The following is a 21,773-nucleotide window of genomic DNA, read 5'->3' on the forward strand; positions in this document are numbered from 1 at the left end:
TGACATTGTGACCAAGGATTCTGTCTGTCTGAATCTACTCTATTATGGCTCTGGAAGATATTTGTAGGTTCAAAGACAAGCCTCAGCAGGGCTTTCTTTTTTCAGCTTTGGAGGAAACATCCACATCTATCTACTTAACTGACTCTAACAGCCTCAAACGGAGAAGATGGGACACACCTGAAAAAAGCTCACCATTGCACTTTTTGATGCCACATTTGCCTCAAGCAGCCCCTCTAAACAGACCCACATCAGTGTCAGTACGCAGACCTTTCCCACTGACTCATGGTACAACCACCCTTGGGTTCATCTACCAAGGTGGAGTCATTGCAGCAGCGGACACCCGAGCCAGTGCTGGGGGGCTCGTGGCCTGTCCAGCCGTTCATAAGATCACTCCCATTCACTCCCATTTAGTGGTCACCTCCTCGGGTAGTGGTGCAGACTGCATGCTGTGGGAGCGTATCCTCATCAGGGAGATCAGACTTTACCAACTGCGGCACGGGCGTCGCCTCTCAATACGGGCCACTGCTAAGCTTCTCTCATTTATGCTGCATCCCTTTAAAGGCACTGAAGTGTGTGTGGCACTCACTCTGTGTGGCTGGGACAAGGAAGAGGGTCCCGATGACTGTGCAAAAAAATTGGAGGACACTTCTTGTATGACTGACGACGTCACTTTGGGAGTTATTACTAACCCAGATAGCACTTCAGCTGCAAATACATCATCTCCTAACAATGGCCCAAAGATTATTTATGTATGCAGTGACGGAGCCCGTCTTCAAGGAGATGTGATGTCTGTGGGCTCAGGTTCTCCTTATGCGTATGGGGTCCTGGATGTGGGTCTGCAGAAGAGCTTGAGTAAAGCAGAAGCCATTGCCTTGGCAAGAGAAGCAGTGTTCAGAGCAACTCACAGAGATGCCTACTCGGGGAACAACGTGGATCTTTTCCACATCACAGCTCAGGGATGGACCCAAAGACCAAGGGAGAACCTCAGGGAGGAATATTATAGAGACATGGAAAGCAAAGGCAGAATTTTTAAATAAAGCATGTCTGTGTTTTCACATGTTATTGTTCTTTATTAGATTTTTTTAAATTTTTTTCTTTTTTTTTCTTTTTTTTACAGTTTCTCAATAATTAAGCTGCACCACAATGGAAGGAAGCCTACGGAAGAGTATTAGGGCCATGCAGGAGAAAAAATATTTGAGAGGGGAAGATTTTTTTTTTATTGTGCACTTTGAGAAAAAAGTCGCAATGTCGAGATTAATGTTGAAATACAATTTCAAGAATATAGTCGAAATTTCGACTTTTTTTCTCAACATTTCAACTTTATTCACGAAATTTTGACTTTTTCTCAACTTTTCGACTTTTTTCTCGAAATTGTACTTCAACATTAATCTCGACATTTCAACTTTTTTCTCGACATTTCGACTTTTTTTTTTCGACATTTCGACTTTTTTCTCGAAGTGCATAATGAAAAAAAAATCTTTCTCCTCTAAAATATTATTTCTATTTTTTCTCCAGCCTGGCCCTGATATTCTTCAGTAGAAGCCGGTGTTGTGCATTAGCGTGTATTTAATATTCCACTAGTCCTCCGCGGCCGCAGGGGGCGCTGTGTGTCTCCAGTCCTCCTCCCCGAGCGCTCCGTCTCTACACAGAGGAAGCTGCCGGCCGATCCGACTGCTCCAAACATGGCTCTCGCTAGTGTGTTAAGAAGTGATTGTGCGGATTTTTCTCACGATTATCGCCAGCCTTTCGCTCTCAGTTGTGGAAGCGAACAAGGCGGTGTTGAATATGAAGCCTCCCCGGGAGACAGCCTCAGTTTTTCGGTCAGAAACCCCGAGCTCGGACCAGACGAGGACGGCGTTGAGAGGAAGATAGAGTTCCTGCACGGGACGACCACGCTAGCCTTCAAAGTGAGTATTCTGTCTCTCCCCGGGGCTCACTGGGGGCATAACACCCACACAAGCGCGGGACTGTTAAATAACACCCGTTTTGAAGCTTTTATTCCATGTAGATTATGTTGGGATGTTTACACAACACAATCTCTCCAGGATAGCATGCTAGCGCGGCTACAAACTGCCTGCTCATCGCAGAGATTCACACATTTGTGAACATTTAACTCTTATAAATCACAACACAAACTGGTGACTTGAACTAATTTATTAATAATTCTAGTATTTTTTTCAGTCACTTGGTTTTAATCGGTATATGCAAAGAGTATGAATGAAAAGTAAGTGAAGTTACATGAGCACCTACTTGATGTCTACTGTAGTAAGAAAAAAACAAAAAACTATATAAATGGTTATGTGTGTGTGTGTGTGTGTGTGTATTTATGTATGTATGTATGTATGTATGTGTGTATATATATATATATATATATAAATTATTATTTTTTTTTAATATAGCTTCCAGTCTTTAATCGACATTAAACTGGAATTAATCATATCCTTAGTGTTTATTTGTGTGTGTGCGTTTTCGTTTTCTTTGGAAATGTATTTATTATTATTATTTTATTATATGGTTTGGGGATTATTCCCAAGTTCATCAATGAAAAGTTCACCATCGAGCCGCTTGTGCCATTATTATTGTTTTACAACACTGTTTTGAGCCTCTGGTGGAGCATTTTCAATGGAGGAGCAAAAGTCAAACCTAAAACCAGCTGTCATTTGTCAGAAAAGAGCTTGAAGGGCATTACCTGGCCTTCCTGCCCCTGTGTGTACACCAAATGGGAAATGGTGGACGTGCAGGGTGTTTCATTTATACTGCAATTTTGGTATTGATCCGTCTGTAATGTCATTGTATTCCACACCTGAGAAGCAAGAAGATAAATGGCCTCTTCATCACAGCAACAATATGAGCGCTATAGTGGCAGTAGAACAGCTGTAGAGTGCCCCCCCAAACATATTGTTTGTATGTAAGTGTACTCTTACAATAATGGATGATAGGTGTCTCCTACAAACCTGCTTACAACTGAAGCAGCATTACTCAAGCTTTGTGTTTTTGTGTGCTTGGTCTGATTGTGATCCATACAATCAGCAGTTAGAAACTGCTGTAAAGGATGACTGATGGATCTTACAAGTGTAGACTTTGAATATATTGTAAATCTACTGTGTAAATGGTAAATAAATGGATGAAACAAACTAAAGATCCTGTGTTGTGGAAGCTTATGAACTTTAAATCAGACACGTCTAGTTGCTTTCGTTGAGTATTATGATTTGGCGTAGTGATCTGTGAAGTGAAAGTTTACCAAAGCTGCATCCTCTTAGTTACACTGTTTATCATATTCTTCACATAGTTTACTAATATATTCAATACGTTTATGGAAAACCCCTTATTGGAGACCACCCACTCACCACTCTGTTAGTTTTCGTCCTCTCCTGACTGACTTCACTAATGTTTTTCTTCTCCACCATTGCCCCAGTTCCAGCATGGAGTTATTGTTGCGGTGGACTCTCGAGCCACGGCGGGCGCCTACATCGCCTCGCAGACGGTGAAGAAGGTGATCGAGATCAACCCGTACCTGCTGGGCACCATGGCCGGAGGAGCCGCCGACTGCAGCTTCTGGGAACGTCTCCTTGCCCGCCAGTGCCGCATCTATGAGCTCCGCAACAAGGAGCGCATCTCGGTGGCCGCAGCCTCCAAGCTGCTCGCCAACATGGTGTACCAGTACAAGGGCATGGGACTCAGCATGGGAACCATGGTGTGCGGCTGGGACAAGAGAGGTCCAGGTAAATGCAACAACTGGGTTTTGCATGTACACCAAGCCAATTTATTTGTATAGCGTCAAATCATGACAAAAGGCCATCTCATGACGCGTCACAACACAAAAAACAGAGATAAAAGTGATCAGATATAACACATCATAAAGTAATGTATGAAAACATAAGCATCAGAAAAAGATCAGCATCAGTGATAAAAGTGATCAGATATCACACATCGTAAAATAAAACCCAAGCATCAGAAAACATCAGCATCGGAGAAACAGAAGAACAGCAAAATATCCAAAAAACACAGCAACATCAGGCTAGTTGACTCTAAGCAGAGGTTTTTCATAGAGGAAGGTTTTTAGCCAACTCTTAAAGCCAGAGAGTGTGTCCGCCTCTCGGACCAAGACAGGAAGATTATTAGAGAGTTTAGGAGCCTGAAATTTGAAGGCTCTGCCTCCCATTCTGCTTTTGGAGACTGTGTAAGAATCACAAGTAATCTTGCATTCTGTGAACGCAGTGATCCAGCAGGATAGTAGGGAACTATGAGTTCTTTAAGGTAGGATGGAGCCTGACCATTCAGGACTTTATAGATGAGGAGGAGGACTTTAAACTGTATTCTGGCTTTTACAGGGAGCCAGTGTAATGAGGCCAATATTGGGGTGAAATGGTCTATTTTCCCAATTCTTGTTAGCACACGAGCGGCGGCATTCTGAACCAGCTGGAGAGACTTTAGTGTCTTGCTGGTTCAGCCTGATAACAAGGAGTTACAGTAATCCAACCTTGAGGTGACAAATGCATGTACTATTTTTTTTCAGCATCTTTCTTTGACAGGATGTGTCTGATTTTGGCAATATTACGTAAATGAAAATAGGCAGTTCTTGAAATGTGCTTGATGTGGGATTTAAAGGACATATCCTGATGCAATATGACCCCCAGATTCTTTACAGTGGTGCTAGAGGCCAGAGTAAAGCCGTCCAGAGTAAGTGTATCACCCAAAAATGCCTTTTTACGGTGTTCTGGGCGAACCACAATGATTTCAGTCTTGTCTGAGTTCAGTAATAAAAAATTACAGGTCATCCAAGCCAGACAGGGATTCAGCAGTGCTTGGCTTTTACCTTTATTTAAAGTGACACTTACAAGATCATTATTTCCTCAGTTAGTTTTTATTGTGTCTTATAAACGTATAACGGTTCCGAATTCTTATGTTTTTTTGTTTCTTTTTTTTCAAATAGGTGATAAATATAAATGTTCATTGATTCCATATTCTCGGAAATAACTCAAAATTTCAGTGGTATATTACGAAAAAAAAGAAAAGAAAAAGGAAGTAATGACATTTTGAACCAATGTCTTTAACCCTGGTTATAGATGTGATAATTTCAAGCAAAATCGTCATTGCAAACAGAAATGTGCACATATAGACAATAACGGCACCTAAGTTGTTCACATTTGTTTATTTTGCTGTAATTTGCATTAACTCTACCTGGCAAAGATTCCAAAGAACCTAATTTTTATCATTTTATTTTAAGGAATCTCAAACAGAACTTGATGGCTGTTTGTCTTTCAATTTGCATGTTTCTTTCATTTGCACAATATTATTGCCAAACGCATTGTGAGCATAATGATGTGCATCTGTTGTTTCATTTCACTTGACAAACAGTTTGATGGCTTGTCATGTGCAGCATGCAGTTAAAACAAGATGGTAACAAACTCCTTATTTCTCGTAATTCAATTCAGTATGGTTCATAAATGTGCATTCCTGACTTGGCAGTGAATTATTACAATTTGCAACTTTCAGTGATTGTGTAATATATGTTGCTGTTGTCAGATGGTACAGAAAGGGAGAAAATGTTTAGGAACGAAGGTATTGATCTAAGCTAAAGTTGAAGTGGAAACTCGGTTGTTGCCTTTAGTCAACATGATCTGTGTAAAATACAGCAAATTTATCTGAATTTATCTAAGTAGATATTAATTCCCGAGTGTGTTAGAGTGCTCCTCATCCTATTGAGTGATTTCCATCGCACAATCCCGCTGGCTTTGATGCCGTACCCGTTGAGGGTCTGTAGATAACAAGCGTCCACTAGAGTCTTTGTCTCGGTCTCAGAGGGATTTCTCCAAATTCTTGGGATCTTTTGATCATTTTGCATTTTTCTAGATTATGGGATATTCAAAGTCTTTGCAGTTTCACGCAGAGGAACATTATTCTGAAGTTGTTTTATTATTTATAAATTGAGTTTTTATTTCAACCACAGATTGGTGGACATTTGCTGATCTTTAGAGCATCTTGCAGAGACTGCCTCTGCAAGATGCTCGTTTTAGACCCAGTCTGGTCACTGATAATTGCCATTTCCCTAATTGGTAAAAAAAAAAACACCAGGTGTTTCATTTTAATATCAACTTTTGCAACTTTTTTTTTTCTAAACCTTGTTTCAACTTGTTAGAGATGATGTTTTTGATGTCAAGGTCAAAATCATCTTACATTCTTCAACAAATGGTACCATGTCTCTAAGTACCCAATATGCTTTCTGTGGGTTCATGACATTTGAATATTATTATTATTGTTCATTATTAACAATAACATTTTACACCCACCATCTCAACTTTTTTTGAAGTGGAGTTGCCAGGGGAAAAAACACCATGTAATTCATCTAGTCGACCACCAGGTGGTGCTGTTGCGTCTCTTTCCCCCCGTGCGTTCACTTTGAAGTGTAGCTGTTAGATCACAGACACCGCGAGGCCATACATCATGAAAGGTGTGCTTAAAGAGGCTACCACAGTGACGCAGTAATGGGAAATCGATGAGGCTGGATCTGTGGGCCAGTGAAAGCGTGGCTGAATGATGGACGTTGGGTCTCAGCCCTGTACAATCGGGTCGCATGTATAATGCCCGTACACAATCTGAGATCGATGCAAGCTTTGTCTGAAAAGCAGACAGGTCTGTGTGAATAGTGATGGCATAGCGGTGGGCCAAAAAAAACTCACATGACACATGTTAAATCTCAGCCAATCAATTGGGAAATAATTATCTCTGTTTAGGTTCGGAGTGTGTGAGCTTTTCCACAGCGCTCACCCTGGCAGTGATTGAATGGAGAGGTAAATGCCATGTAAATAAAATCTATCTGGCTTAGGTAGAAAGCTCATTAGCCAGCAACAATCCCATCAGGAGCACTTATCCCCCAGATGAAGTGTCTTGAACTTAATGTAAAATAATTTGGAATAAATGTAACTGAAGAGCTCAGGAAATGTGTCTTCATGTCAGAGCGGTATGTTTCGTGATGCTGATAATCGGTTCACTGTTAATGCTTGATGGCAGCTTGCATTTTTGGAGTCTTTTCAGAACATCCATGTGAATGGTGCTTTGATAGCCACTCCTGAGAGAGTAATGCAGTTGCCCCCCCCCACCCCGTGTAACTACGGCTTTGTTTTAAGTCTGTTGTGAATTGTAGTGAGGTGGACTGACCCAGCCACTCATGCGTTGCACTGTGCTTATCACCTATATCTAAACAGTGTTTTTCCAGTCATCTGCACAGGCTGTTGTTTTTAAAGAGGGGGAAAAAAAAAGCTTCTTCAGCACCTGTCAGTTGATCGATGAAGTGGAAGAAGCCTCTTCTAGTCTGCACCCATGAAATGCTTCACCATCTGGGCTGCATGCCCCTGCTCCTTATGAGTTTCACCGTTTTGTTTACTGAGCACACATCACCGCTGTGCATGCTTTTGATGAGCCAAGACCATTGAGTCATGTCACATTGGGCTCCACAAAAGCCCCAGGTGTGTTTGGAAAGAGGTGGATGTGAGGAGCTTTTGCTCGGTTTGCTGCTGCGCTTCTATACTTGGACCTCTTGAAGAGTCCTCAGCAAGCTCTGTCAACTGAGCTACTTGGCACAAGAGGCTGCTTTTACAGCTCTCCCTCCATGCCTGTTATGTTTTTAATGAGTCCCTCACAGTTTTTAAGAGGAACAGGCAGGTCTTGGAATGGCAAATTACCCCCGTGCATAGGCAAGCACTGGATGATTATCATGGCAAGCAATCGGCAGGCCCAGGAAGCTGCAATTTGCCAGCTGAAACCAGTGGTAAGTGCTTTTTTTTAAATTCTCCCCCAGAAAAGCAAGTGGTTTTTTCTGTGCCTAATAAACTATTTCTATTTAAAATGATAATGTGCAAGTGAGGATATGCAATCTGGGGGCATTTGAAGTGTTTTTTTAATGTGGGGGAATAAGCGGTAGACTTTTGTTTTTTGGTTTGCCTCCTGCCTTCCTCTTGCACGAGTGCCATTTTCACAAATTTAGTTTGGTGAAAGCGTTATGAAAAACACGTCTTTCACAGGCTGTCTTTCTAGCGTCTGCAGGCTGGCTGTGGGCGAGCTCGCAGGCTGGTGCTACTCATCCCATCTCCATCACTCTGGAGTCGGGCCGAGTTAGTCTGTCACAGTGCAGGACAAAATGTCACGCATGTGTCCGCAGTGTGTGGCGCGGACCAAACTGTCACCCACATGTCCAAGAGAGCTCCGTTAGTCTGCGTGGCTCATGGGATTACGGAGCTCAAGGGATGCTTTGACACACGTGACGCTTTGATAAGTGTGAAAATACATAGGAGCGCTTGACAATGTGTGGAAAGCTTTAAACGTGTTCTTGGATGTGAGCATGTTATCTTTTCTTTACTTGAAAGGTGCCAAATGCGGCTACCTGCGCAGCTCAGGTTGTGGGTCGATAGTTAATTTTTTGGCTTGTTTACAGGAATCAATAAGATCCAGAGGAGGGCTCTGACGGGCGTAGCGGGCCGCGCGTCGTCAGCAGGTTCTGCGGCTGGCTTGGTTTTACTCGGAGAGGATGCAGCTGTTTATATCTGCCAGCCTTACTTCATTTAGAGAGGTTGCAGCTGTTCTTCTTCTCTCTCCGGAGGACACGCCATGTGTGCGCGTCTCCTAGATTGCGTGCGTGATTTTTATTTGTGGGGAAAGTGGCGCGTCGCCTCAGTTTTCCCGTCAAAGCCCAACACCTGAATCGAGAGAAAAATAAGCCCCCTCCTCCGTGCTGTTTGTTCTGCTCCCTTGCCGTTCTCTTGACCTACCCTTTTGTCCTCTCTCTCTCTCCAGGGTTGTACTACGTCGACTCGGAGGGGAACCGTGTGTGCGGCGACCTGTTCGCCGTGGGCTCCGGCTCCATGTACGCCTACGGCGTGATGGACAGCGGGCTGCAGCACGACCTGACCGTGGAGGAGGCCTGCGAGCTGGGCCGCCGCGCCATCTACCAGGCCACGTACCGCGACGCGTACAGCGGAGGGCAGGTCAACCTGTACCACGTGCACGGCGAGGGCTGGACCAGGGTCTCCCAGGAAGACGTGCTCATGCTGCACCAGCAGTACCGAGAGCAGGAATAGTCTCGAGTGGGAACGAAGGAGCAGGGTTGTTTTTTTGTTAGTTTTTTTTCTTAATATCCAGTATGATGTTCTGAAACGTCATTACGGTTGACACAAAATAAAAAGGACTCGCCTGCATATTGACTGCCAGTTGCATCACTTCTGTTACTTGTTACTAGCTTGAAGCTTTATATTGTAGATTTTGAACAATAGCAGCAAGCTCCACTCACCTTGCACAGAGTATGGTTTGAGGGGCGAGAGAAGAGGGGGGCGATGACTCGAACGTGCTTTAATACTGTGTGGGAGATGTGGTGGTGCTTGCCCTACATACATTTCATTCAGATCATACCCCTGGAAACTACAACCAATCCCTCAATAAAACCTTTTGATCTTTTTTTTCCGTGTAAGTGTTTTTATTTTTTTCCAATTGCAATTCTTTCAACTTTGAGTCCACAGATGCCAGAAAATCAGCTCGCATTTGACACTTTACTATAAGCATGTTTTCTTTTAATGAAGTCAGTTTAACATCATTTGTTTCTCTGTCATCTGTTCTTCCAGCTGTTAGGATGCAGAGATGCGTCTAAAGCCCGTTTTGTTTCGTCTATATGTTCTGTACGTAATAGCAAGACGCTCCGACTAAATGGCGGTGTTTAATTGCATTGCAGCAGCCTCTAATTGTGCCTCCTGAGTTGTAACTGCGTGTTTTCGTCCCCCTCATTGATGATGCTTCCTTCCTCTGCTCACGTTGCACAAATGCATCTTTTAATTGGAAGGGGAAAAAAATGTATTCTTTAATTCCTCCCTGACACACTTAGCTTCTCTGAGCGCGATGCTTTGTGCCACCACACCGGGGTGTTTTACAAGGTAACGACCTGCGCTGGCAGTGTGCGCCCCTCCACTGGGTTTTATGGGTTGGAATAAACACTAATAAAGGAGATGGGGGGGCGGGAGATGGCTAAAGCCACTGCATTTTCACGGCGTGGTTAAAAACTAGTTTCACAGGTGACTAGTTGGCAGATGGAATAGAAATGGGATTTCGATAAATGGAAATGAGCGGTCTGGGATGCTGCTTTGGGTAAATGAAGTGATGGGAAATGCAACATCGATAGAAGCTGAGGGAGAGACTGATCCCAGGGAGAGATGCTGAACAGTTACATATGTATATGAAACCATCAAAGCTTTCGTGAGAAACTTGAGTTCATAGCTGGTCTAGGGAGGTAAGACATGGATTGAAGATCCTTTTGTCACATGCTTATGGCTGGAAATAATAATATACAACACTGCTGTTTAAATATAGTGTGGGAAGGCTTTTCTTGTATTAATAAACAATAGTCGGCTTTTAGCGAGAGCAATTTTCGTCCATAATTACTTCGTTACAGACCATTCAGGCAAAAGCGCAGTGGAACATGGAGATTTAAGACGGAAAATAATGCAGCAGTTGTACTACATATTAGACAAGCAGCCGGCATATTGCTCTGAAAAAGCTAAAGTAAGCTGCTCAATCGACTGAAAAAAGGTGCTGTAAGGGGAATGTGTGTGTATTTAAGCCTTTTCTCTGGGCATCACGACTCCTCAGTTCTGCAGCTAGACTTGATTATGTTTTTATACTGAACCGACACTCACGGGCCACTTTAATGGGCTCACCTGGGATACCCTCGCCACTTTCAGGTGGACCTGAAAAAAGAGGCTGATGAGTGTTAAATAAGAAAAAGGTGTGCACACGGATGTGGAATATCAATTTGAATACTCCTACTATATAGTTGGAGCAGCTTTTCCTGTCCAGCTGAATAGGAACATCCCCAAAGCATGATGCTACCCCCACCGTGCTTCACCGTCGTTATGGCGATTCTCTGTCGGCTTTGCTCAAACACACCTTTTAGAAAGAAATGCAGAGTTAAACCCTCGTCTCGTCAGACCTTTGAACGGGTCGGGTCGCTTTTCAGAAGCCGGTGTTCTGAGATTTCTTCCTAGCTAAAATTTTTTCCTACCGTAGCGAAAAATTATAATAAATAAAATCAATCAAACCTTCTTGCTGGATGCTGCAGTTAACTGTCCATTTCCTGCTCTACCTGTTGATTTCCATCACTGCTTTTGGCACAAAACTGAATAACTTTTCCAGCTGTTTAATACAGCTGGAAAAGCACATTCACTCACGCACAGGCATAAAGACATGCATTTGATTTGTCCCTCAAACGTATATGCATTAAATACTGTCCATACAAAGTATTAAAATACAAGAAATTAACCTTTTCTCTTCCGCGGCGATCAGGTAGCAGGATATTATGGCCTTCTGAAGTCTGAAGTTGCTGCTATACGCATGCGCAGTCAACACGAGTAGGAAAAATGTATGGGTAGGAAGAAATCTCAGAACACCGGCAGTCTCATAAACATGTCCACTTATTGATTTTTCTTGTTTCAGCTGTGCTCTGCGTGTGGTCGCTTTGTTTGAAAACATTTCAGTCATGACACCTCAAAGGAGGAATCTCGCAGATTTTGATCCATGCAAGTGATTCTTAACATTATGAGCTCAGTTAACATTTACCTGTGTGTCTGCGTGTGAATCCGTGAAGGCTGAACTACTTGAAGGACTCTCACACATGAGTGCAACACCCTTAGAAAAGTGTTTGATAAACCTGCGGCACTTGTTGTTGTTCCTGTCTGCACTCCTGGCGTGTGTGGTCATGTATCGCTGAAACACCCCTCACCTTTTCGTTGGAGCGTGTGTGTGACCTTGCCTTTTAACCAGCAGTAAGTGTTTTGGGTCAGGAGATGGCAGATTGTAGGTTGTCAACAGGTATTTTCAAATTGGCTGCTATTATCGGCGCCAGCTTTCAGAATAACCTCCGAAAGCTTTATGCTCGGAGAAAGATGGCGAGAAGCTGAGAAGGCGGGTATAAAAAAAAAAAAATATGAAGAAAATAGACTTTTTTTTTTTCTGTTTTTTTGCTCAAATTTGACTCAAATCCACGAAAAAGACCAGCTGGCGTTCCTGGAAGTTGCCAAGATTATGATTTTCACACCTTCAGAAAATCACCCCTGTGCCCACATGATGCCATCTGTCAGGCGGCCGTGTATGATGATTTCATTCCCGGACACCTGATCATATCTGAACACAGTCGTAACCAGCCTCTGATAGCCTTCGCGAGCAGTATTCGCCATGATTTGGGATTTTTTAAGTTGGATCTCCAAAAGAGAGAAAAAAGACAAAGAGCCCTCTCTGCGGGAGTGCAGGAATGATGATTGAGGATCTCACAGCTGTTGTTTATTCCTGTCGATGCGCCATCCCAACAGAAAGACAAATGAGATATATCTGGCTTTGGTAAATGACTCCCGGCTGACTGTCTTGTGTCCAACGCAAGGGCTCTCCGGTTGTCTTGTAATCAGTACCCCCCCCCCCCCCAAAGTCCTTCAATGAGTGCCAATTCGGACAAACAAGGCTGGGCATGGAGATAATTGTGTTTGTGGTCTGTGAGCTTCCCTTTCCTCCCCGGCGTGAGAGGCAGCCGCCGCCTCGTCCCCGGTTTTGAGAGGTGCTGTTTCTCATCCCTTTGCGATGACAGCCACGCGCTTGTCATTCCCGCCGCGTGCCTGCCATAGCCACCTCGCTCAAATCCAGGCTGTTCTTTTTTTCCTTCCCCCCCCTCCTCCCCTTTGCCATGTTTTCTCTGGCAATTGCTTTTATTTTTGTCTTCCTTTGACTCGATTAATTCGGCGACATGAACGAGTGTGGCCGAGCAAAGTAAACAGCGCGGCCCTTGAGTTCTGTCCAATCTGAGTCAGAGCTTGTCCGTTTTCCCAGCAGGCTCTTAAGAGCTTCTGCCAACACCTTCTACTGCTACTGCTACTGCCGATGATGATGATGAGGATGATGGTGAGGATGAGGAGGATTACAGCCCTCCAGAACGGGTTGCAGAAGTCTGTCTTGAGGAGGCCCGGAGCAGCGGGCTGTTTATCCCTTGTCATGACACCTGACTGTATAAATGGGGCCTGTCTGTTTGCTTTATCGTCAACAGCACCAGGCCTTGCCTCCCAGGCAGTGCGGGGACGGGGTCAGGGATACAGCAGCTAAAGACATGGCAGCAAGAGCGATGGCGGCTGCCACGGTCACACTACTTTCTCCCATGTGGCTCCTGGCTTTGTCTCTCCCTCTCTTTTTCTTATTGCAGTCTGTCCTTTAGCGCGCGGAGACGGAGTCCCTCGGGGCAGTGGAAAGTGAATTGCGGATCATGTTGTTTCACAGTATCATTGTTTGTTTGTCCCGTCCCCCCCCTATCCCCCACACCCCTGCCTTCTTGCTGTTTTAGTGGCAGTTCAGTTCTGGTAATGTGAACACTTATTTGTTTAGGTGACATGCCATTACAGGTCGCTGTGGGTTTTTCTTTTGTATTGACCGACCATCTAAAGCTGTCGGCACGCTAGGCCGTGCATTGCTCTTGGAAGCTTGTTTTTTTTGTATTTGAAGCTCAAAACTGTCTAGGCTCTCTCTTCAAAGTAATCTCATTCCGATTAAGAGCCGAGGGTAGACAAAAAATTAGATTAGAAGTTAAATACAATACACATGTTTTTGTTGGAGAGGAGATGGGGGGAAGGTGACACCTTAAGGTGATTTCCCCTTGATCTGGCTCTTCTAATGAAGTTAAATACAAATACACATTGTTGAAGAGGAGACGGGGGAAAGGTGACACCTTAAGGCGATTTCTCCTTGATCTGGCTCTCCTAATGAAATTAATTTGCAATACACATGCCATGGGGGAATAAGCAGACGCTTAGCTGTGGGGAGTCTCACCTGTGAGCTAGGCTTGACACCCCAGGAAGTGACACGTCTCTTAGGCTCAACCAATGAAAATCATTTGCAAAGAACACCCTCCTTTTCAGTATAAAAAAGATTGGATCGATGACCCCCGTGTGCACTTCTCTCGTACCCACGCGGTCTGACAGAAGTGTACCTCCGGCCGGAGACAAATGTACCTCCAGCCGGAAAAAACCTTGTGCTTGACATCATTAAAAGTTGTATTAACCTGTGATTCCATTCCACTAGTCTTTCTTGGTTCTCCAGACAAACGAACACATATCTTTCATATTTATGATTGAAAATAGTGGCTGTATTTCTAAAAAAATCATTCTCAAGTTCAGGTTAAGTGTGAATTTCTGTGCTTTTTGCGATTCTGACAGAAGAGTACAGCCCTGCAGCGTGTCTTTTTATTGGTTTGAAGTGACACTCAGAGCTACGGGCTTTCTGACAGATCAGGCCGCCCAATCGGAAGATCCATCTCAAGAGGAACGACTCTGCCAAGTTGGAAGCGCTCATCTCTTTTATTCCCCTCTCCTTCCCCCCTCCATCCATCCATCCATCCCTTTATTTTCCCTCTACAGTTTGACTCGATTCCCCCCCTGCAGCGCCCTCGGCCCATCGCCAGCTTCCCTCCGGCCTCGTCCCGCCCTGATCTGCGCGCCGCGTTTCTCTCCCTCCGCCAAAACCGTCGGGGGAAATGGAGGAATTAATTACCCACCCCAGAGCTCGTTACCCAGACTCAGCTCTTTCAGCTTCCTGGCTCTCTCCGCTGAATGCGGTGGAAATTCAGCCCTGGACTGTGGGGGTAATAACAGAGGCTGCCCATCCAAGGGGACAAGTGCCCGCTGATAAATGATTCGCCGGAAAAGGACTTTGAAGGGGCCCTCGGAGTGACTTCCAGCTGATTGACACCCAGCTTTGGCACCAGAATTACGGTGCGAGAGGAGTAATTGATGACTTTTCACTTCCGGAGCTTAGACAAATGCCAGAAATGAGTAACGACCCCTTGCAGTTTCGGCTTTCTCGATTGCAAACAGCAGCCCAGGTTGTCAGAGCTATGGATACGACAGAATTGATAGTGTGACGAGAAGGAGAGGCTAATGGACTAAAACGCGCAAATGGCAGTTTAATTAAATATCAGAACGCAACTGTGAACAACATTTTAACGTTAGAGACATCCTCTGTGATCAATACTGTTCCTGTGTGGTGGAGTAACAGTAAAAACAAACGCTTTTTTTTTCTTTTTTCTGCCAGCTGTCTCCTACTTAATATTCCCCACTATCTTGTAATCCTTTCTTGTCACTGCTCTTTTGTGTGGTAGTTCTCCCTCCGAGCTTAAATGCTGAGTGCCCAGCAGTTGTCCTCCTTTGTGTGTTGTTCAGCCTCTGATGTTTTTTTTTTCTCTGCTCTGTGAAGAGAAAAACACAGAAATGTTTATTTGCTGAGCCACCATCTCTCTTCATCCCTCTGCCCATCGCTGCGGCCAAAAGTCCAACGACAGCATCTCTCTCTCTGTTAGCAGCTTTTATGGAGAGACCCAACCTGGGACGTAGATTTATGACTCCTTAAAGATCTCGGAGAACCATAATTACCTCGGCAGGTCTCTAGGTCCTGCGAGTGCAGGAGGTTTGAAGTTCTGCTGTATATCTTCCAAACTATATTGACGAGAACACAATAAAAACTGAACCACATTCACCACATTCTCGATATTTCATCTGACGATGCATATGAAAAGTTTCTAAAAGAAATTTGATTGCAGAATCGATTTTTCTAAAACTACACAACAATCAACAATCACACATTTTGGCACGGTCCAAAGACACCCGTGGGCCTGGACCTTGTGATGGAGTAATCCAGGTAATAAAACGTAAAATACAATCGTCATGAAGTTGTTCGTAACAGCTAACCTTATGAAATTTCATCCAATAAAGGGGCCCTATGACCAGGGGCGAAAATCCCGGGGGGGACAGGGGGGACAAGTCCCCCCCATTAGTAAAGCTGTCCCCCCCTAGAATAATTTGAGACAGAATTAATAATTTTGGAACAATGCAGTGGTATTTAGTAGTGATGCACCAAAATGAAAATTTGTGGCCGAAACCGAAATCGAAAATAATAATAAACAGTAAAATCTCATTACACTTAAAACAAGACTCATCACTGGAAAAATAACTTGTTATTTGACAATTTTCACCTGTTTCAAGTAAATTTTCACTTGAAATAATTAGAAAAATCTGCCAGTGCGACAAGATTTATCTTATAAGCAAAACAATCTTGTTCCACTGGCAGATTTTTCTACTTATTTTAAGTGAAAATCTACTTGAAACAAGTGAAAATTGTTGTTTTTTTCCAGTGATGAGTCTTGTTTTAAGTGTAATGAGATTTTTTTTAAACTAAAAATGAGACATTTTAACTAGAAATAAGACAAATATTCTTGTTAAGATTTTGGGTTTTTGCAGTGTATTATGTCAGATGTGCTGTATTATTGCCACCTTCCACCTAATACCATTGTTTTGTATTACTCTAAGAAAGGTCTTCTGCCTGTTTGCGAGATAGAGTTGAAAATGTCAAAATGCTGTATTAAAGGAAGGCTAAAACTTTTATTCCTTGTCCCCCCCTGGATTTATTCTCTAAAATCTTACTGTTTATTGTCCCCCCCAACTATGAAACAGGATTTTCGCCCGTGCCTATGACCCATACACGTCATGCGTTGTGGACCATTTGAGACATAAATTAGAGATTTGGTGTCCTCATACAAGGCTTCAGTCAGTATTACCTAAAGTTTTCTGACTTTTCAGAATCCCCAAATCTAATTTCTGTGGTGAATAATTAGGAACGAGAACGATTGATGCTCATGAAGCAGCAGCAGCAGACCCAGGTCCTCGAGGGCCACTGTCCTGCATGTTTTAGATGTTTGAGATGTTTGAGAAGTTTGAGATATTTGAGATGTTTTAGATGTCCACCACACCTGACAGAAATGATTTGGTCATTAACAGACTTGTGCAAACTTTGACGACAAGCTGAGAGTGATTCCTTCACTTTAATCAGGCGTGTTGTAGCAGAGAAACATCTAAAACATGCAGGCCTGTGGCCCCCGCGGGACTGGAATGGAGGAACGCCGCTCTATAGCTTCGCTTATGATGGGATTGTAAAAAGAAAGTACCAAATTTGACATCGGACCCTGATGATCGCCGCTCACGGCTATTCTGGCTGGATCGTCTTTGCTTTGCTTTTTACATCCACCCTTCTTGCCTCTCCACGGTCTCCCTGCTGCCCTCCTCCTCCCTCCTTTGTTGCTCGGGACCGATCTGCTCTCATTACACTGATGGGTCTAATGATTCACTTGAGCAATGCTGTCTCTCGCTGCTTCTCTTCAAGGCCTTTTTTCTTCCCTTCTTTGCAGCCCCACAGACGAGCCTCCTCTCCAGGCACCACGGCCAGCACCTGCTACACACTCGTGTGACCTCTTGATATCATCACACACAAACACACACACACACACATACAGTATGTATTTTATAAATATAAATATCAGTATATGCCACAGGGAGACTGGCACTCTGACATGTTTATTTAGCGGGTAGCAATACTGTTGACGTAACCAAACCGAGCAAGTTGTTGGGGGAGTATCGCCGAGCAGACGTGTGACTGTCTTGCGTGGAAGTATTTCAAGCAGGTGTGAATTCTTTGCTTCGCCTGCTGAGGTTTAAGACTCCCCCTTTGATCTCGGCACTAGTCATCGAGCGCAAGTTTTGCACACTACTCGAACCACAGCCTCCCTATGTCACCTATTTCTGACGGTGCATATTTCACACTCTGAGAATCACCTGCAGAGCGGCTGACTCTGGTTTACCTCCACCCCCATCTCATTACTGCCACTCCATTTTTCTCAAATGCAAATAGTGTTCATTCAGACTAAAGCTGCGTCCCAAATACACTCCACTGCACTCCTCTCTTGTTATATCCATATCTGGCTGTGTGTTCATGTGGATGTGATATTTGTGTGAACAGCTTACAGCCATAAAAGTACACCTTTTAATTCCAAGGTATTACACGTGTAGGACAGTAAAAAAGAAAAAAAAGAAACATTCAATATTACTTTGTGGCATTATTTACTGACCGAAAAAACTAAGTGAAACCCAGAAGATATGACAACTTTGGGGACTTCTTATAGTCAGAAGTGCCTGGGTAAGCAACAAAGTTTCTGCTCGGCGGTGGTGAGGTGTTCATGAAAAAGATTTATTCTAAATAGTCAGAAAAGTAGCAGTCGCAGCTAGAAAAGTTCCCTCTTACAGTGAGCAGGTTGGTTTCCATGGTTTCAGGTTTTTTTTTCACATTTCTGTGTTGGAACTAGTTTCCAAATGAAAAACGCTGCACTGTTTTAAGAAACGAATGATTAGATATGCCCCTTTAACCTCTCCATCAAATTGAATCTAAGACGAAAAGTTAACTTTCAGAAATGTCTAATTTTATGCCGCTGGAAGTGTCATCATAAAAGTTTCTTGAAAGGGTCAACATAGATGGTTATCGCTGTGGGCAGGAAGGATCTTCTGTAGCAGGTTTTTCTTCACATTTGTATTCTATCGCTTGTGTTGCGGCGGATAAAATGTCAAATTACCAATATTAATACTCCTCAGGCAGATTTGAAAGGTGTTAATATCTGTCAGCATGTCTCGATATCCCTGGGTTTCAAATACAAGCCCAGCTACAAAAAAAAAAGAAGAAAATAATCCAACGGTTTGCATATTTCAGAAACCAATAGGGAACACAGAAAAACATATAAAAGGTTGAAAATGAGGCGTCATTATTGCAGCAGCTAGCCTAAAGAAATGAGGACGGGCAACAAAAGGTTGGAAAAAAAATACTAAAAATGAAAAAGACCAATTAAAATAAAAGCTCTTGAAGCAACATCTCGCACCTAATTACATTACTTGGCAACAGTTTGGTGACCCGACTTTATGTTCCTCAGAAAACAGTAACATAAAGAGCCCAAGTCTCTCAGAAGTAAAGATGGGAAGAGATTCATCAAGCTGCAAAAATTCTGCATGTGCCAAATTGTGAAACTATTTGGGAAAAATGTGAGTCACTTTGATGAGACTGAATATCATCATCTATGGTAAATCAAAAGATTCAGAAAAACTAGAGGAAACTCTAGTTTTAGGGACAAGGCTGAAAATCGCTATGCACTCTCCCTCCAGGCCCTGCATTAATTAACAAGAGGCATAATTCTGTCATAGAAATCACTGCATGGTTTCATGAACAATTGATAATAATGATAATAATAATAGTACTACTACTACTACTACTACTACTACTACTACTACTACCACTTATAATAAAAATACTAATAAATCAGTTTGCTGTGTCATCCATATATGCAGACTAAAGCTCTATCACACAAAGGAGAAGTCATGTGTGACCATGGTTTAAAATTGCTGCATTCTCTGAGCCAAAGCTCATTTAAAATGGACTGAGGCAAAGTGGAAAATGGTCCTTTGGACACACAAATTGAAATGTGAATGTTTTTTTTTCTGTGAGCCATGGATGCTGGAACCCTTTCTTTGTCAGAGGTTACTTCAAAAGCATGCATCTCTGATTGTATGTGAATACTTTGTTACCAATGGAATTGGCAGCTTTCACACATAGACATGAAAAGTCAATGCTGAAAGGCATATACAGGTTTTAAAGCAGCTTAATGCTCCTGTCTGTCCAGGATTTTCTTTTCTTTCCCCAGGAAAGGACTTGCAGGTTTCAGCAAGGCACGCCTAAACCATGCGCTGCATCTGTTACAGTACCATGAATTCATAGTTGTAGAGTTTGGGTGCTGAACTGGTCTATGTGGAGTGCAGACATTTAACCAGCTGGACTAACTCTCATATCTGACGTTATTTCTCTCCCAGAACTCCAGAAACAGGTCTCCTCAATTCCCGGATGTACAGTACAGTTGTTAAAATAAGAAGGGATGCTACACAGTGGCTAAAATCACCCAGACCCATGCATTATTGTCATTAAATTCACATTTTATGTTTTTTTTCTGTTCTTAAGATGGTGCATTTCTCCATTTAAACATTTGGTGCATTTTCAATGTTCTATCGTGAATAAAGTTATGAGATTTTAAATTCATTGCATTCTGCTTTTTTGAAAACTACATTTTCCACATGTCACATTGTTTTATGAACTAGTGGTTCTTCAGATTCTCGACATGTGTTTGGACTCATTATCAGTTTCGTACTCATCATTATTAAGTATGAAACTTTCTGCACAAAGTTGCAAACCAGAGGACGCAGCATGTTAGTCCAAAAAAGGAGCTGCTACCTTTCCTGGTTGCCATGGATAAGAGAGGATTTTATGTTCCTACTGAAAAGTAGTTTATTCCTTGAAAAGGTCATCCTTTGAAAGCGCCACTTGTCATCCATCCCTTAAATTTACTCTGCTTATCTACAATGTTGTGCGCTCTATTTAGAAACTCTGCAAGGCACCTTTTAACTTCTGAGCACGACTGCTGGCGTCCTGGTCTGTTGCGGTTCCCCGGGCAGGCCTACACGTGATCCTTTTTTCATAGTGCTTTACACAACAGGCCTTTGGAAATGTGCAGCCTCTGGATTAATTGAAAGTACAATAATGGCTCCGTTTTGTATAGGAATCAGATGTTTGACATTTTTCTAATTTTCTAATTTCCAACTCTCCTGCTTTCACACAATCCCGCTCATTAAGCATTATCCTTGCTGAAATGAAGGTAAAAACCATATTTTAAATGGTTGAATAATCACTGTGGGTTATATAATCGAATAAGCCACTGTTGAATTCATATAGTCCACCACCTGAACAAAGCTTCGGTGGAAAGAATACTGAACAGCAGAAATCCATCCTGTTCAATGCCATGAATCTTCCTCGATTTGACTGAGTTCACAGAGAAAAAGAAGTGAGAAGTGTTTAGATGTCACAGTATTTGCTCTCCTCTTCACTTCCAACACATTTCTCGCATTGAAATGTAAATGATGCATTAGTACAATGTGGAAGAAATATATCTTTCAGTTCCTTGTTATAACAAGAAAACTTTCAGTTTCCCTGTGAAAACAAGATTCTTTATTTCTAGGCTTGTTATTAAAGAGAGATGGGGACGCGCTGAAAGTTGGGCCGATGAACAAAAGATGAGAGCCCAGACTGCCCCAAAAGAAATAATACAATATCTTCAGTAGCTCTTTGGTGGAGATGAAGTGGTCCTGGTGGATAGAGAAATCTCCCTGCAGCAAAGCTGCAGATTAAAAAGAATCTGATCTACGGATCCTGACTAATGACTGTATCAAGCATGCAGCTTAACAAGAGCAGCATTTCACAGTATGTTTAGTCAGGAACATCACTTAAAGGAATTTGAAGTTTGGATGAGCATGTGTGCGACATGATGACAGTAATCTTACACGTTTGGATATATTTAAGGAGACACAACTTAAAAGCACAGCATAGCTGCTGAGTCTTCACCTGCTTCCTTGAACCTTTTGCTGTAACTATGAGGAGAAGCAAGTAATGCCCCGTTACCCCTCATTATGGGGCGCCACTCAGAACCAGGGTTCTTCCCTGATGGGGACACAAAACCCGTTGCAGGGGGAAGCTATACAAACATATGCAAAAGTGGCCAGCTATAATACAATGTAATGAAAGCAGACAGCATGTCGTTGCTACAGATGTACTACAGCCCCAAACACTGCTTTTGTAGTTACTTGGGAAACCCTGCAGGCAACTTTCAATCTGCTGCTTCACTGACTGGTGATTACAGGAGAGCAGAGCAGCTACCTCAAAGTACCCAGAAAATAACTAAACAGTGGAGTTAGACCAGTTTTTAATAAATGTGTTCTTGGCTGTATGTGCTTTGGAAGACACCCGGCTGCTGCTGGAGTTACAATGGTACTGGTAATGGTACTGTTATAGATGCA

The 21,773-nt window shown here is 43.0% G+C and overlaps 2 protein-coding genes across 2 annotated transcripts; both read left to right on the plus strand.

Moving 5' to 3' along the window:
- Positions 1-206: 206 nt before the first annotated feature.
- On the plus strand, positions 207-1,037 carry psmb11a (proteasome 20S subunit beta 11a). Its single transcript, XM_061731469.1, has 2 exons — positions 207-605; positions 729-1,037. The coding sequence occupies exons 1-2, from the start codon at positions 207-209 to the stop codon at positions 1,035-1,037; spliced, it is 708 nt and encodes a 235-aa protein (XP_061587453.1).
- A 597-nt stretch (positions 1,038-1,634) lies between these two features.
- Positions 1,635-9,447, plus strand: psmb5 (proteasome 20S subunit beta 5). Its single transcript, XM_061732787.1, has 3 exons — positions 1,635-1,907; positions 3,416-3,722; positions 8,791-9,447. The coding sequence occupies exons 1-3, from the start codon at positions 1,683-1,685 to the stop codon at positions 9,072-9,074; spliced, it is 816 nt and encodes a 271-aa protein (XP_061588771.1). The 5' UTR covers positions 1,635-1,682; the 3' UTR covers positions 9,075-9,447.
- The last annotated feature ends 12,326 nt before the right edge of the window (positions 9,448-21,773 follow it).

Source organism: Cololabis saira, chromosome 10 (genome assembly GCF_033807715.1).
Source record: "Cololabis saira isolate AMF1-May2022 chromosome 10, fColSai1.1, whole genome shotgun sequence".
Lineage (NCBI taxonomy): Eukaryota > Metazoa > Chordata > Actinopteri > Beloniformes > Belonidae > Cololabis > Cololabis saira.

Bases quoted from the DNA above. Each gene is read 5' to 3' on its own strand.
- psmb11a (XM_061731469.1), top strand. From the start codon at position 207: ATGCCACATTTGCCTCAAGCAGCCCCTCTAAACAGACCCACATCAGTG. The intron at 606-728 runs GAAGAGGGTCCC...TCATCTCCTAAC, and splicing joins CTCTGTGTGGCTGGGACAAG to AATGGCCCAAAGATTATTTA.
- psmb5 (XM_061732787.1), top strand. From the start codon at position 1,683: ATGGCTCTCGCTAGTGTGTTAAGAAGTGATTGTGCGGATTTTTCTCAC. The intron at 1,908-3,415 runs GTGAGTATTCTG...CCATTGCCCCAG, and splicing joins CGACCACGCTAGCCTTCAAA to TTCCAGCATGGAGTTATTGT. The intron at 3,723-8,790 runs GTAAATGCAACA...CTCTCTCTCCAG, and splicing joins CTGGGACAAGAGAGGTCCAG to GGTTGTACTACGTCGACTCG.